This window comes from Plutella xylostella, chromosome 12 (genome assembly GCF_932276165.1).
Source record: "Plutella xylostella chromosome 12, ilPluXylo3.1, whole genome shotgun sequence".
Lineage (NCBI taxonomy): Eukaryota > Metazoa > Arthropoda > Insecta > Lepidoptera > Plutellidae > Plutella > Plutella xylostella.
Genome location: NC_063992.1, coordinates 3,026,522 through 3,040,966, shown reverse-complemented (window position 1 = coordinate 3,040,966; position 14,445 = coordinate 3,026,522). Strand labels below are relative to the sequence as shown.

The 14,445-nt window shown below is 37.3% G+C and overlaps 2 protein-coding genes across 4 annotated transcripts; one reads left to right on the top strand and one right to left on the bottom strand.

The window, feature by feature from the left end:
• Nucleotides 1-871: 871 nt before the first annotated feature.
• LOC105388448 (serine/arginine-rich splicing factor 3) lies at nucleotides 872-3,431 on the top strand. 3 transcript variants are annotated; one of them, XR_960813.3, is made up of 5 exons: nucleotides 872-1,032; nucleotides 1,142-1,323; nucleotides 1,401-1,594; nucleotides 2,368-2,614; nucleotides 3,001-3,142. XR_960813.3 is itself a non-coding variant. In XM_011559350.3 (4 exons), the coding sequence occupies exons 2-4, from the start codon at nucleotides 1,147-1,149 to the stop codon at nucleotides 3,152-3,154; spliced, it is 462 nt and encodes a 153-aa protein (XP_011557652.1). In that variant the 5' UTR covers nucleotides 872-1,032; nucleotides 1,142-1,146; the 3' UTR covers nucleotides 3,155-3,431. The 3 variants fall into 3 exon arrangements, 2 of the variants coding, with proteins under 2 accessions (XP_011557652.1, XP_011557651.1); XM_011559350.3 differs by lacking the exon at nucleotides 2,368-2,614 and having other exon boundaries at nucleotides 1,401-1,531; nucleotides 3,001-3,431; XM_011559349.3 differs by lacking the exon at nucleotides 2,368-2,614 and having other exon boundaries at nucleotides 3,001-3,431.
• A 1,013-nt stretch (nucleotides 3,432-4,444) lies between these two features.
• LOC105388447 (phosphatidylinositol 3-kinase regulatory subunit gamma) lies at nucleotides 4,445-14,302 on the bottom strand. Its single transcript, XM_011559348.3, has 5 exons — nucleotides 13,912-14,302; nucleotides 13,709-13,829; nucleotides 10,449-11,147; nucleotides 9,823-10,119; nucleotides 4,445-7,988 (listed from the first exon to the last, which is right to left on the bottom strand). The coding sequence occupies exons 2-5, from the start codon at nucleotides 13,807-13,809 to the stop codon at nucleotides 7,871-7,873; spliced, it is 1,215 nt and encodes a 404-aa protein (XP_011557650.1). The 5' UTR covers nucleotides 13,810-13,829; nucleotides 13,912-14,302; the 3' UTR covers nucleotides 4,445-7,870.
• Nucleotides 14,303-14,445: the final 143 nt, after the last annotated feature.

Sequence of the window (14,445 nt, the reverse complement as noted above, 5' to 3'; positions counted from 1 at the left end):
CGAACAAGAAGGCAACAAAGAAAAGTTCGGCTATACGGTCGCCCTACATGAGTGGGGTGGATAGCCAAGCCTGCACGCCACGGCATACGCCAAGGCACGAGAATAATATGTGATTGAACATACCGTGCTGAGCGGTGGTAGCTCAGTCGGGTAAGCGCCCGCTTCTCACGCAAGAGATGCGGGTTCGATCCCGGCGCTGACATGTACCAATGAGTTCTTTTAACTTAAGTACAATGTATACCATCGCTCTTACGGTGAAGGAAAACATCGTGAGGAAACCTGCATATCTAGATTTAGTACATCTAGATATGTGAACCCACCAACCCGCAGTGGACCAGCGTGGTGGGAAATGGTCCAAGCTTAGGAAGGCAGTTTAGACCTTGGGGATATGCACAAAGGTTCCACTCGAGAGAGCCAGGTGCAGGTACTTACACCCCCACCAAGAATAGAATAGAATAGAATAGAATACCGTGCTATAAATGCACACGTAACACGTTATTCTGGACTGCCAAACCCATAAAGCCAAACTCTTCACCTCCCCAGATATCTTGAATAATTTAGTGTTTGTATCGGGATGAAGGACTCATTAAAAAAAAAAATAAGCCAGTAAAAGGTCCAGTGGCATGGCAATGAGGGGCGAAATGTTAAATCTGGTTCGGAGTAGACCTTCAAACAAATGCCGGTAAAAACATATAACTTTACTCTATGGATTGCGTGTCTATGGTCTATGCTATATTCAAGATAGTCATTCTTCCGAGACTTCCAAGATAATTCTATTGTTGTCTCTTTCAAACTTATACAATTTGATATATTTCCATCCTGCTGTCAGTGGTCAATGTTTGCTGCTCTCTACTCTATGGGAAGCCCCAACGACAACGACGCGCGCGGTGCCGCCATTTTGCAATCCTTCATTTCATTATTTCATTAGTAACGTGGTGATGTGATTTTAACTAAAATAATTTAATAATTGTGTTGTGCTTACAAATGAGATCAAGTTTACATTAGTCATACACTTTCCTGTGAAACATTAAGGTAAGCGGAGACTAACTACTTCTATAATCGTTAAAATCTTCTCATGCGCATTTCGCCGATAGGTCTGGTGAAAAATTTACATTACTTCATGGTGTTTATCTGTTTCCAGTCACAATGTCGCGGCACGGCGATTGCAAAGTGTACGTCGGAGATTTAGGCAACAACGCTAGCAAACCGGAGTTGGAAGATGCATTCTCATACTACGGCCCGTTGAGAAACGTATGGGTCGCCAGGAATCCACCCGGCTTCGCTTTCGTTGAGTTTGAAGACCCCAGGGATGCGGAAGATGCGGTGAGTGTTTGCACCGTTAACTAAAACCTGTCAATTTTCCTTCAGACTGTTTGTTAAGAATGTGTGTGATTTTCCAGATTCGAGGCTTGGATGGTAGGACAATTTGTGGGCGTCGCGCTCGCGTGGAGATGTCTAACGGGAGCCGGGGCTACGGGGGCCGGGGGCCGCCGCCGCGCTCGCGCATGCCGCCGCGCCCCTATGACGACAGGTGCTATGACTGTGGAGACCGCGGCCACTACGCGCGGGACTGCTCGCGACGTCGCCGCCGCAGGTCCCTCCTCACTCTCATTACCACCCCTGTCACATGAGCCATTTGTGTTGTTTGTCAGTTTCATTGAATCTTTACCTAGATGTTCATCTGGTTTACTGGACCGTCCATTGGTTCAGTAAACCTGAAATAGAGATCAGGTTGCACAGTTAAAATAATGTAGGAATTCTTATCACTCTCAACAGCATTTCCTTTTAATCATGTTCATAAATCAAACAACAAGAATTGCTTTTATTATGGGTATAGTCAGTTTTCATTTACCATTGAAATAAAATACATAAAATATTAAATGCTGCATAGGTTAGGTATAGCAATGATACTAGCAGATAGCTATCATTGTGATACTAATGGGAATAAAATGCTTTGGGGAAGTCAATTTGTTTTCAAGAAGCATTTCTTAACACGTTATTTAACACTACTGACAAAAACATTAAGATTATCGTAGATAATCTATAGATTAATAAATAACTGATAATAGGAAAACAACAAGCAAACAAAAGACAACCTTTTTGAGATGAAGGTTCTAGACATTCAAGTTAAATATGGGTGGGTAGGTAGGATGTTAAGTTACCTACTATGATTTCCCTTAACAATTGATGTATAAATCTTTTTATTATTAAAGTTACCCCTCACTAACCCAAGTCTATCCAAGCTTTCAATGAGATGGTAGTTTGAATAAATTGCATTAAATGTAAGTAACAACTGAACAATTAATTTCCAAAGGTCCCTATACAAACATCTATACTGAACGTAAACCAATGATAACTATGTTATAGGTTATCATTGGCCTGTGCGCCGAGAACGAACTCGTCAGTGTCTGCACTTCTTATACTCTGCGCTACGTAGCTTACACCTCGCGGTCTGCACTCCAATTGAGTCGGCCGCTTCGGTAACTGCGCTCTGTGAAACTGCGTACTTCGTTACTCCGTGCGCACGGCAATAGTCGACTACTACAACTACATTGAGTGTCACGTATTCTGCGCGTCCGCTACGCACTCCTAAAGTAATCACTGCGTGCACTCAGTGAGTTTACCCATATTTGTGTTGCAGTCATATGCTAACGATATGTTGACTTGTATTTTTATTATGTACAGTAGTGTAATAGGTTAACTAAGTATAAGTAATTTCGCAGTATAGACTAAGTCATCACTCATCTACACGGGACCTCGGAAAGATCGACATGCCGCTACAGACCACAATAATATCAACTTTAACCTACGCCAGGACCAAAAATTATTTAAATAGTTTACAGGTGTTGAACCTTTGATACCAACAATTTAGTGGGACGGAGATACCAACAATTTAGTGGGACGGAGCTGCTTCTTCAGAAAATAGTACAGTAATGTAGCTGGGGTGGGGTTGTGCCTCCAAGCAATGCACATAACTAACAGCTCTATGTTGTTTTACAGCCGCTCCAGGTCGCGCAGACGCTCGCGCTCCCGCTCGGCGCGCTCGGGCTCGCGCTCTCGCTCCCGCTCGCGCTCCAGGTCTCGCTCCAAGGCGCGCTCCATGTCGCGCTCAAGATCCCGCTCCCCAAGCAAGGATTCCAAGAAGTCCAACTAGTACCTTAACACCACATTACAATATACTAACTGAACAATTACAAATTATTGACTCGCTTGCAGTATTTTTTAGCTTAATTACTGCTATGACGTTATTTTTTAAGTGTAAGTTCGTCGCATTGACCTAATAAACCTGTGTTGGTTGTAACTTTTAGATGATGCAGAATGTCCTAACATCCTGTCTTAATTTGATCATTCCCACAAATACAATTTATTAATTTGTTGCATACTGTGTGTAAACAAGATGAGAAGTCAATAAATTGGGTATTAGTGTATAATTATTTAGTTTTATTTCTAATCCGAAAGTCAGATATTTAGGTAGGTTCTGCTTTAATTTTTTTAGATTTAGATAGTAAACCCTAACTCTCAATAGAAATAATTTATTGTCTATGAGTTACTTACGCCATGATTCCTTCTTGAAATAAATAGAATATCTGATATCTAGATACCTCTGTTAAAATCACTGTATGTGCCTCTAATAGTAAGTAGAACCATTTACACAGGCAACAAATAGAAAAATCAATATTGAACAAAGGATAACCCTTCGAGAAGCGAGAAAATAGAAACCGACTATACAAGTTGTAGGTATGTAGGTAGATATTATATGCCGTTTCTAAACGGATCGCCACGCCCGGCGTGCTGGGATAGGTCATCGTGATCACATCACGGTTCATTACCGTAAGTAAGTAACAAGTACCTCAATATATAGGTATTCTAAACAATTAACTGTACTGAACTGTTGGGGTGGGACCGAGGGCCTAAGTACTCATTACTTCCATGATCAAGGATAATTATTATGGAGATTTGTTCGCACGGCGCCGTTTGGCACTGCGTCCAACCGAAATATCTATAGCGTTATCAAAACTGACTGTTAGATTTAATGTCGGGTATGAAGAACATTAGTATCGAAGACCGAATCGGATCTTGGATATGGGATTAGCACTGTGAATATCTAATCCACTAGCCTGTGTGTCCGCAGCGGTGGACTCGACTGTGTATAATCGATTAGGTATTCAGGATGTTCGAAATGAGGTGAAAGGGGGACTAGGTAGGTATTTCAGTTCTATATGTCACTTCTTACTTACTAGTGTATAGGTATATCCAATATAACTAAATTAGCTATTGTACCTGTGCTTTACTCTGTAGAAACCTCGAAAACAAATAATAAGCAAAGGTGTTTTTTGTCACCCTTATACCTGTAAATGTAGTCAGGTAAGTATTTATAAAAATAAGGAGGGTGTCGTTGACGCCCTAAATTTATAAATTAGGTATTTAAATTGAAATAGTCATATTTAATTGATATTTTGTTTATTATATTAACATTTATTGAAACATCCTACTATTACATGTTATACAAAAATGGCGACTGTATGAAAGTTTGTACAACAACGGGATCACTTCAACAAGTAGTACGTCCGATTTGTCACATAAATTATACATAGATAAATTAATAAATAATTCAGCAGATGCTATATTGCAATGAAAGGGTGAGGTGTGTCTCAATCAATACATCCAGTGCAACGGACAGGTACAATTACATTCACCTCATATTTATCAGCAATAATCCCTGCTATCTTTGTTTCATGTTGAGATCTGTGCGATGCAATAAATATACAAGATTAGGGACAGTACTACTTGTTGAAGCGGCCGACGTAAACTCGACTCTAAGGACATGCGCCGCCGGCACTATCTCCAATGACACAAGTAGGCTAATGGCACATGTCGTTAGAGCCCATTATAAATATCATCAGATTTGGCTTCTTTTACCACAAACTTATCCTCTTATGCCTAGTTTAAAATACAGCCTTGAGATCATACTTACTGATTTCTACACCTTTGCCAAGTAAAATTACAATCATTTCCAACATAACAGCATACATTAGTATGGATACAAAAATAATTCAATAATCTCATTACATACATATTATAATATCGAATTTATATACAAAAAAATATACTTTGAAACGAATAATCTTTCTCGTAATCAAAAGCACTTTATGATTTTAAAATATTTTTCGCATTGCACTGACCAATCTACAATGTTAATAGCAGTATTTAATTAAATTAAATCTTTAAAATTATTATTATTAATAATACAATTTTGCATCGATAAAATGTCGGGGTAAATAAAGACGGATATTTGTTGGATATAAAATTAGACACTTCTTGCGCTCGTGAGCTTAGTTCGGCACCACTTTGACTTTAATTACTGTGACACTGAATACTATCTACATTATATAAATTTCTTGGTACTCTACTTACAAGTGAGATGACAAAGATTTCTTAATTTAAATAAAATTATGGTATCAACAAATGCTCATCTGCGTAAGATAAATTCAGAGACAACTTTAATCATCTAAGTTTAAAATGTATTGGTTCTTTTTCGCAATTTATTGCCCAAGTAGGTCGGTAGGTCATATTTATAACAGGAAACTGACACGATAACTTTACAGCTCATATTTAGTCACAATTTAATAGTGCATATTACAATGTTTTCTATTAACTAACACTGAAATATAAAATACTGTAAATTTTTAAAAGTTTGTTGGAGCAAAAAGTTAATTAATCAAAGAAGTGTGTTAGCATTCGTTCTGTCGACAAGCAATAATAGATCTCCTTCGTCTTCCAATATTCCAAGATATAAATTTGTTAGCCCTACCTATTAGTTTACGTAACAACTACATTTTATAACACAAACTTTTCAAAAACTTATTTAATTGACATTCTTAAAATTAATTTGACTGCTCGGTCAAGTATGAAAAGACTGATATTTTAGTAGTTTTAAAATATTCAGAATCATAGCAAGAATAAGACAAGATCTCCTGCCATTGTGTAGTTAGAATTAGAACCAATATAAGATCAAGTCGATATTCAAATCAGTCTTTTCATACTTGGTGTCCAACTGTATGAATTATGGAATAGTTTTAAAAAATCCTTCAGATTGCATAACATTAATGTACAGTTAGTTAAAAACGTACTTGTGCGTTTAAGATACAAAACAAAATAATGTATACATATAACCTTTTTTTGAAAACTAAAAAAATATTGATTGACTGCAAATATTTTTAAAATATCTTTACGGTTCTTACACAATGTGTTTGTCATGGCTAAAATAAGACCAATAATGTTGAAATGGTAATTGCTAAATAACAGATCAACCGCCTCAAATAGACAGGGTACGTAAACGTTTGCAAATTACAATAAATCCTTTTGCAGGGAAACCTTATCAGAAGAGATTATACGATCTTTGATATACCCAAGTCGTTCGCGTCCTACTTTTATTTGCATGTGATAAAATATATAATTTCAAACGACGATTGAAGGTTCTAGGTCGTATAATAGCTATGTAAAGATACCTATATCGTAAATAATATCTGAAGCGGATCAACGCTTTATGTATTTAACCCAAAAGTTATGATATAAGGTACTTATTCGAAACAAATTGGGTTGAATGCAGGTTATGGGTTTAATATTGTAATTATTTCTCACAGGATCCTTAAATCGGTTGAGCCGATACGGCAAACAACGGACTAAAATACCTTTTTACTGTAGTTTTTTAAGCTGAACATATACCAAGGTTCCAGATACAGAAAAGGATATAGGTAGGTAATGCACATGGTTGACATAGACATAATAAGTTGTTCATTAGATAATTGCAATAACAACGGCGAGATTTCATGACTTAAAATAATAGCAAAACGACGTACGAATTTCAAATATGTTTTTGTAGACCACGAAAAATACCTACATAAGAAAAGTACTCGTTTCTTTACATTTCGACGCCAAGTTAAAACAAGATACGATAATTTAAAACTCAATACTTTATCACTCCCCACGTCGAGTACGCTACATAAAATTGATTCCACGACTACTTCTAATCACAATGTTTATCATATTTCTTAGCATATTATAATTCTGACATCCGAATGGAAAGACATACCTTTTAATCTTACCTCATCGCATAGACTTAAAGCTTAACTCATCTTTCCGTATTCCTACCTACAATAATCCAATTGTAACCAAAGGCCCCATTCGTTTTTTAAACCGTACCTAAAGGAAGAACAAAGACGTAGCAAGCGAGACATTGTAACATACTAATGCACCGACTATGCTCCACTAACATTCCAACTTCGTAACATCACTTAATTTGAGTAAATACTTTAATTTTTTTGTAGAAATTTGTCGTCTCTAGCTCGTCGAGACAAAGTAATATGAAATGAGCATTATTTTGTAGAACCTATCTAAATTCCTTCCGAATGCACTAGCTCTCAACCGACTTATCATTTCTAGACTCAATTCGACAAACCTCTTCACGATCAAATACTTATATCCAATGATTTTTAGAAGACACATATCACCTACAACTACTACCATACATACAAAGAACACGCACAAACTTATTTACAGATACCCTTTCAAATTCAATTCAAGAATGCGGCCAAACAAAAATTGGACGTAACGTTTCGTTGTTAGCCGGCCAGAAAGTGTGCACCTCATACAAACATCATAAGAAAGAGTGACTTCAGTCGTCTCAAAGATTCAAAATCACCATAGAGATATGGATTTTAAAATGGACCATAGCCCATAGAATATAAAGTATTTAAAAACAAGTAACTCCGATTTAAGCTCACCGGTGTCTGGTTATCACTTGGGCGGGGACATCTAGGGTTGCCTATAGGCAGTTTCATATCACAATATAGAAATGTCTCCTGTGTGCTCAGTTGTACTTCTGTGGGCGGGAGGCGTAGACCGGATACTTGAGGGTGGTTCGCAGCTGGTCGTTGTGCTCCTCGAGAGAGTTCACTGCGTAGTGCAGGACCAACTCTTGCAGAGTCCTGGAATGGAGAGGAGAACCTTTGTAACATGTTGAGAGAATTCAGTTGAAGTTGTTGGTTGTTATATTCTACTTTTAATTTAAACAGGGATTGTGACTGGAATAGCACCGGCGAAAAGCTCATCTGCCCTGCCCATCCAACATCATGAGTACTTACAACATTTACATCCTTCGTTAGTTGAGACCTAGACATTGAGTTTTGTGAATTTCAATCACTCAGATTCAGATAATATAGTTATTTCTAGGTTTTGGGAAATAGTTGAGACACATTTAGATATTGGCGTTTTGTTGGTTGTGAAACACTAAGATAGAAATTTGATAGTAAAATTTGAGCCATAATTTGGGAAATAAAATTAGCTTAATCAATAAGTAACTATTGCTGAAGTAGTGCAGATATTTCACAAGTAGGTTTAAAAATTACTCCAAATATATAAAATAAGCAAGTCAAGAAACCAAGTAATATGTAGATAATATATGTATAACCTGAAATACGTAATTTATGATTATAAAGAACATATTTTTGCTATAAACGATTACACGTAACTTGTGTTTACAAGTTTTCTGTAATTCCGGTTAGCTAGCACCTGTGCAAGGCTGTGTATAATTGTTTCAGAGAGAAGACTCCGTGTTTGAGAGTTCAATATTTGTTCAGTTACGAGAAAAGACAATAAGGTGCTATGGCCAGTTGTATCCAGCTGAGGAATTTATATTTAAACTAGCTATTCCGCGCGAGCCTCGCATCGCCTTTAATGGTGTTTCCCGTGGGAATTCCGAGATAAAAGTAGCCTATAGCACTCAAGGATAGTGTAGAATTATAATGTTGAAAGATTTTTTGAAATTGGTGTGAGTTGATTTGTGACAAACAAACACACAGATACAATTCGTTTTTATTACATTAGTGTGATAAATGAGTACTGAAATACATCATCATTAATTAACCTTTTGTGGATTTTATCGGCACTGGTAGTGAGTATACATAGATAGGTAAGTTAAAAATAATAACGAGTTGCCAGTATAAATAGAACGGGATTTGTGCAATGGCCTATAAGTAGGGTAGATATATTAATTATGAATTTTCTATTTAAGTAAATATAGTTATGATATGCTTGAATGGGATCCTATTTCAGGATAATAAACCAAATAGTAATGTTTATTACATACATTGTATCAACAATACATAACACAAAACATACGTGTGCAATACGACAAAGGTTATTAAAGGTGAATCATAAACGTAAGTATACATAAACAAAAACAACCCTAACCTACCTTACTTACGCATTACAATGTAATATTAGCCGCGGTTGTAGCAATCATTCGCGTAGAATTCAAAACAATCACAATGAAAATAACATTTGAAAGCATAAACACTCAGGACGCGGAAAGTATAGTACCTACATTATGAATCAGGCAAGCTAAAGTGGCAGTGAGCCATTGCCGAAGAACTAAGACCGGTGAGGTAAGGGAGTTACGAGTATCAAGTGGAGATCACGAGCTGGCTAGAGTAGCCGGAAGCAGCTGGATGAGGAAGGCCGAGAATAGAGAGCCTCAATAAGGTTCTCTTTTGGAGGAGCCCATGTCCAGCTAATGCTGATCACCCGATTTCCGCATATACCTAAAGTTGTCAGCCGTTAAGTTACACAAAATCTGTGACAAAAAGGTGAATGTGCATGAAAGGAACCCCCCGAGTGACGTATCAACTGTACGCAAGTCAGCAACTGACGCTATTCTGATTAACAATCTTTTCACCACGACGACGGCTAAAAACCTTATACGCGCTCTCCCGATATGCTAGGAACTCCTTAGTAAGAAGAAGATTTGCAAAAAATACTCACTTGTAAACATTATACGGCTCAGCAAACCCGTACCCTCGCTCAGTCTCATAGATGATACAATGATACACCATGTTGTTGCAGCATATCGACAACGCCAGCTGTCCGGTCGAGTTCGGTCGGATAAGGAAGGTTCCCTGACTCTTTCCGTCTAGAAGCTTCTCCGCCATGGCTCTGGTGCAGTTGTCGACCTTCCACGTGTTGATGTCGTGGTGAGCAGCGAGGTCGTCCCGGCGGATCATGTTGTCCTCTTCTAACCCGCGCAGGTATTGGTCCGTTTTGCCGCGGTTTCTTAGCCAGCTGTAATTCGGAATGTTGTGTTAGGGTTATTGTTTTAATTAGATAGGCAATAACAAACATTGGGTGTTGCTCTTCAGCTTGCTGCTGGATGGACTGTGTTTGATGAGGAAGGCCAAGGATAGTGTTGTGGGACTCTGAGGTCTATGTCCAGCTGTGGACGATTATGAACTGATAAGGATGATAAGGAAGAATGAAGAAACTTTCTAAAGTGTTTGATAATGCCTTATATTAAGCAATAGAAAGGTCACTATTAAGTTATTTAGGCCTTATGAGCACCAGAAACCTTGAACAGATACCAAATTACACGAGACAAAAACAGTTCAACTTACGCCTTGTGATGGTCCTTCATTTTGTACAAGTTGATGATCTCCGGCTTGAGTTTGGTCATCTCTCTTTCCAGCAGCAGATTGGACTCGACCGACTCCTTCAGCAGCCCGTGCAGCTGCGCCCGCGCCTGCTTCAGGTTATTCACCTTCGAGCTCAGCTGTTTGTTGTTCTCTATCAGATCATTCTTTTCATGCGGCTCGGCCTCACACTGCATCTTCTCCTGCAACTTCAAGTGCTCCTCACAAACCTTCACCGTCTTCTTAAAAGCATCCAGAGCTTGCTTCTTAAACTTGACCTCTTCCCTCAGTCGTATATACTTCTCGGATCGCTCATCGTAGTCCCTAGTTTTAAGCAGGAACTCCTTATGTATCTCCTTGTAGCGAGATTCGAGTGTTTCATCGTTGAAGCTTTCCCCAGCCTCATTCTCTTGGTTCCTCGACAGCGGGTACATGAGCTTGATGTCCAGACTGCTGTTGCAATGTGCCAGCGAGTACTCCGTGTAAAACCGGACGAGTTGTACGACGGATATAAACTCAAAGGGCTCGCAGAAGCCGTAGCGGCCATCTTGGTTGTAGATTTTGATGAGCTTGTTGGTGCCCCCTTTTCTTACAGTCAGGGTGTAGCCGCTGCCTTTGTTGGACGCGTTGCGGACCAGGAAAGTGCCATCACATGTGTCTCGGAGTTTTTCGTTCACCTCATCTCTGTAACAAAAAAAAACATATAGCTTCTGATTTCATAAACTTAGGTGGATGATAAATCAGACAAAGTTAGAATAGAATAGAGGATAGCACAAGCTTCTGATGACCTGTCCACACTTTCATGCCTTAAGGATGATTTCGTAGCATCCCATAAGATATCACTTTTGTATTTATAGGCATTTACGAAATAGTAATATTCATATAAGATCTTGTACAAAAATTATGAATATTTTATCAGTATCATCAAAACAGAATCTCAATGGATGTTACCTACGTCTTTACAAAGAAACTTGGTCATCATCATTTTGTAGAATGTATAAACTACATACCTACACATAAGTACATAAAATATATATTTTATCAAAATCAGAAAAACCGGAAACCATTAAGTATATTGCACCATAGTATCAGACATTGACAGCAAAGGTATTACAGTGATAATAGGTAGGTACCTACCCTGCCTAGTTATAAAAAGTCATCTAACTACATCATATACTAATGGTACCCAATGCTCATTAATTATTACGATTTTGATACACTGGATTTTAGTTGAATAATGTATTAGGTATATAAAAAAAAAAAAAAAAAAAAAAAAAACACGCACTCACGCCTTGTACTAATGTACTCCCTTGCGGGGTAGGCAGAGGTGCATTGCTGCACCCACTTTTTGCCAGAGTGTATGTTAGTCCCAATGTAATAGGGGGCGGGCCTATTGCCATTTTACGGGCACATCCAAGACCCGAGAACAAATATCTGTGTTTAAACAAATATCTGCCCCAGCCGGGAATCGAACCCGGGACCATCGGCTCAGTAGTCAGGGTCACTAACCACTACGCCATTCGGTCGTCTATATGTCTGTATGTATTAGGTATCTCATTTTGAATCTGGAAAATAAGTCTTACCCTGCCTTTATAATGTGCTTTTAGAATCCTACATTGTCTATCTGCCAGTAGCATACAAATTTTAATGTCACAGCAACATAATTATGTATACAAGAAAATAATTTAAGAGCTTTACCCAAAAGTAGGTGAGTATTAAAATGAATAAACCATATTTTGAAATGATCAAAATGTGGCATAGAACTGTTAAATTAATGACTGTATTGAAACACAAATGGTGATAGGAGCTGGGTGGTAAGTAATGGCCTTGTTATAATCATACTGACTTTGACCTATTTCTGAAATATTTCAAGTGGCTTCTAAAAATTGCTGATGTATTTTATATTCTATTTAATCAAGAGGAATACACCTGTGTAAAGATTTAATATAAATTGATTGTAATCGAAATAAGAATTCAAAATCCCATTTAAGTATTAACATGTGTAGTCCTAACACAAAAAAGCTATTTTTTATTGGTTTCAACCTTTAATATACTGTTGATCATTCAAGTAACAAAACCTTTTACTATCAGGGAGTTATTATAATGAAGCAAGTTTAATAATATAATTCCAGTAAAACATAATACTTCAAAGAGAAGATTGTATGAAACCAAAATCTTAAAATACTAATATTTTTTTTGTAAGGAATGAACCCAAAGGAATAGAGGGCAGGCACCACATTTTATATTATTAGTCACCATCACCTAAAATAGAGTTAAATAGTTGTGCAATTTGTAAAAAAAAGTACAGTTGTGCAATTATGCTTTTGTTACAATACTGTTAAAATTATATCTCAATGCCTGAAGACTACATAGATTACATAAATATTAAATTAACAAAATGAACTACTGCATATTGGCTGATGTACATGTTGGTGCATTGACAATGTGGCAGATTGCTGCTATGGCATAGAATGTCACATAATATTCTATCAGCCTTTTTTGCCTCACACAAGTTATCTTTTTCCTAGTTTATTTTAGGACCACAGAAAGGTGGGTATAACAGTTAACTAGTGTCAAGAAAGCAAAACCTTAAATGGAATAAGTAGTGTGGCACCATGATCATCAATCTTTAGCATACAGGACTGAAGGGATATCCATAGCAATTCAGAGCCAGAACAATTTTACTAACATTATGGGAACCTTGCAGTGATGCACCTAGTTCTATCCCTTTTCCTATTCTAGTTCTTGAGACTGATATAAGTAATAGTGATGAGACCCATTTTCATTATTTTTACTCAGAGATCAAACTATAATTTAAGGATTATATGCATTGGAGGTATTTTATTGTAATTTGGCAAGGCATTCTTATTCATTTGTAAGTAGCTGATTAGGAATAGTATTTCAGTAATCATTATACCAATTTAATTTATTTAAATTCTTATAAAAAGTATAAGTATAGTATACAAAATCTAGTCTAAAAATGTGTATAATGGGATTTCATGCACTTCTTTCCTATATGTGTAACATGCTTATTTAATCATTTGAATTATACAGCACATAAAAGATAGGAAAGTTATAAAGTTATGGAGTGAGTATAGATGCTTTAATTAATTATCTTATTAGACTTATTAAGCACAGAATTTTTTTCTGAGATTGCCAGCTGGTTTTCTGGAAACCCAACAAATATTACCTACTATGAGAAGCGTACGTGATCAGAACATAGGTAGATGGGAGCAAAAACTTACCTTGTAATGTCACCCCAATACCATTCGGCGTTCTCTAAGCAATCTTCGCCAGCTTGCGGTGTTCCTATCTCGACCATTATTACATCATAAGCGGCTAGCATTTAGACAGAACCTAGGGAATCTGTAACATAAATCAACTGGTCAGATTCACCGAATTAATGCGACCGAGTTACAACTTGTCCGAGCAATAAAATTACACTTACTTGAGGTTACCTTTAGGTCACTGTTCGGTTTTATGTCAAAAAGGATGCACTTGAATAATATTCATGATTCCTACAAGGATTTCAACACCTATTATCACTCACTTTATGGCTTTTAGTTATGTTCTCTATATACTTCTCACTAACACATTTTTACAAGAGGTTTGGATCACAAAGGAAGTGGAGATGTTCAGACCCGAAACAAGTCTGGTTTTATGGCACTAAGCAAACACGGATAGGACAAAAGTCACTTGTGGCTTAAGAAACTAAATCATAACTAAAAATTGAGAACTTATTCAGTATAACACTAAAACATTTCGAAAAATTACAAGCTCTCCTTTCAAAATCCGCTGTCCCAAGCACAATCCGCCATGATTAAATTTTTTTCAGGTTTGATAACAGTGTTGCCACAAAATAAAATCTTATTGCGGAAGTAGATGTAAAAAAGCCTTACCTACAATGACAAAGTACAAAGGTAGGTAGTTAGTTAATGGAAGAATAGAAAAAATGTCGACGTATGCAGTATGCAATGCACGT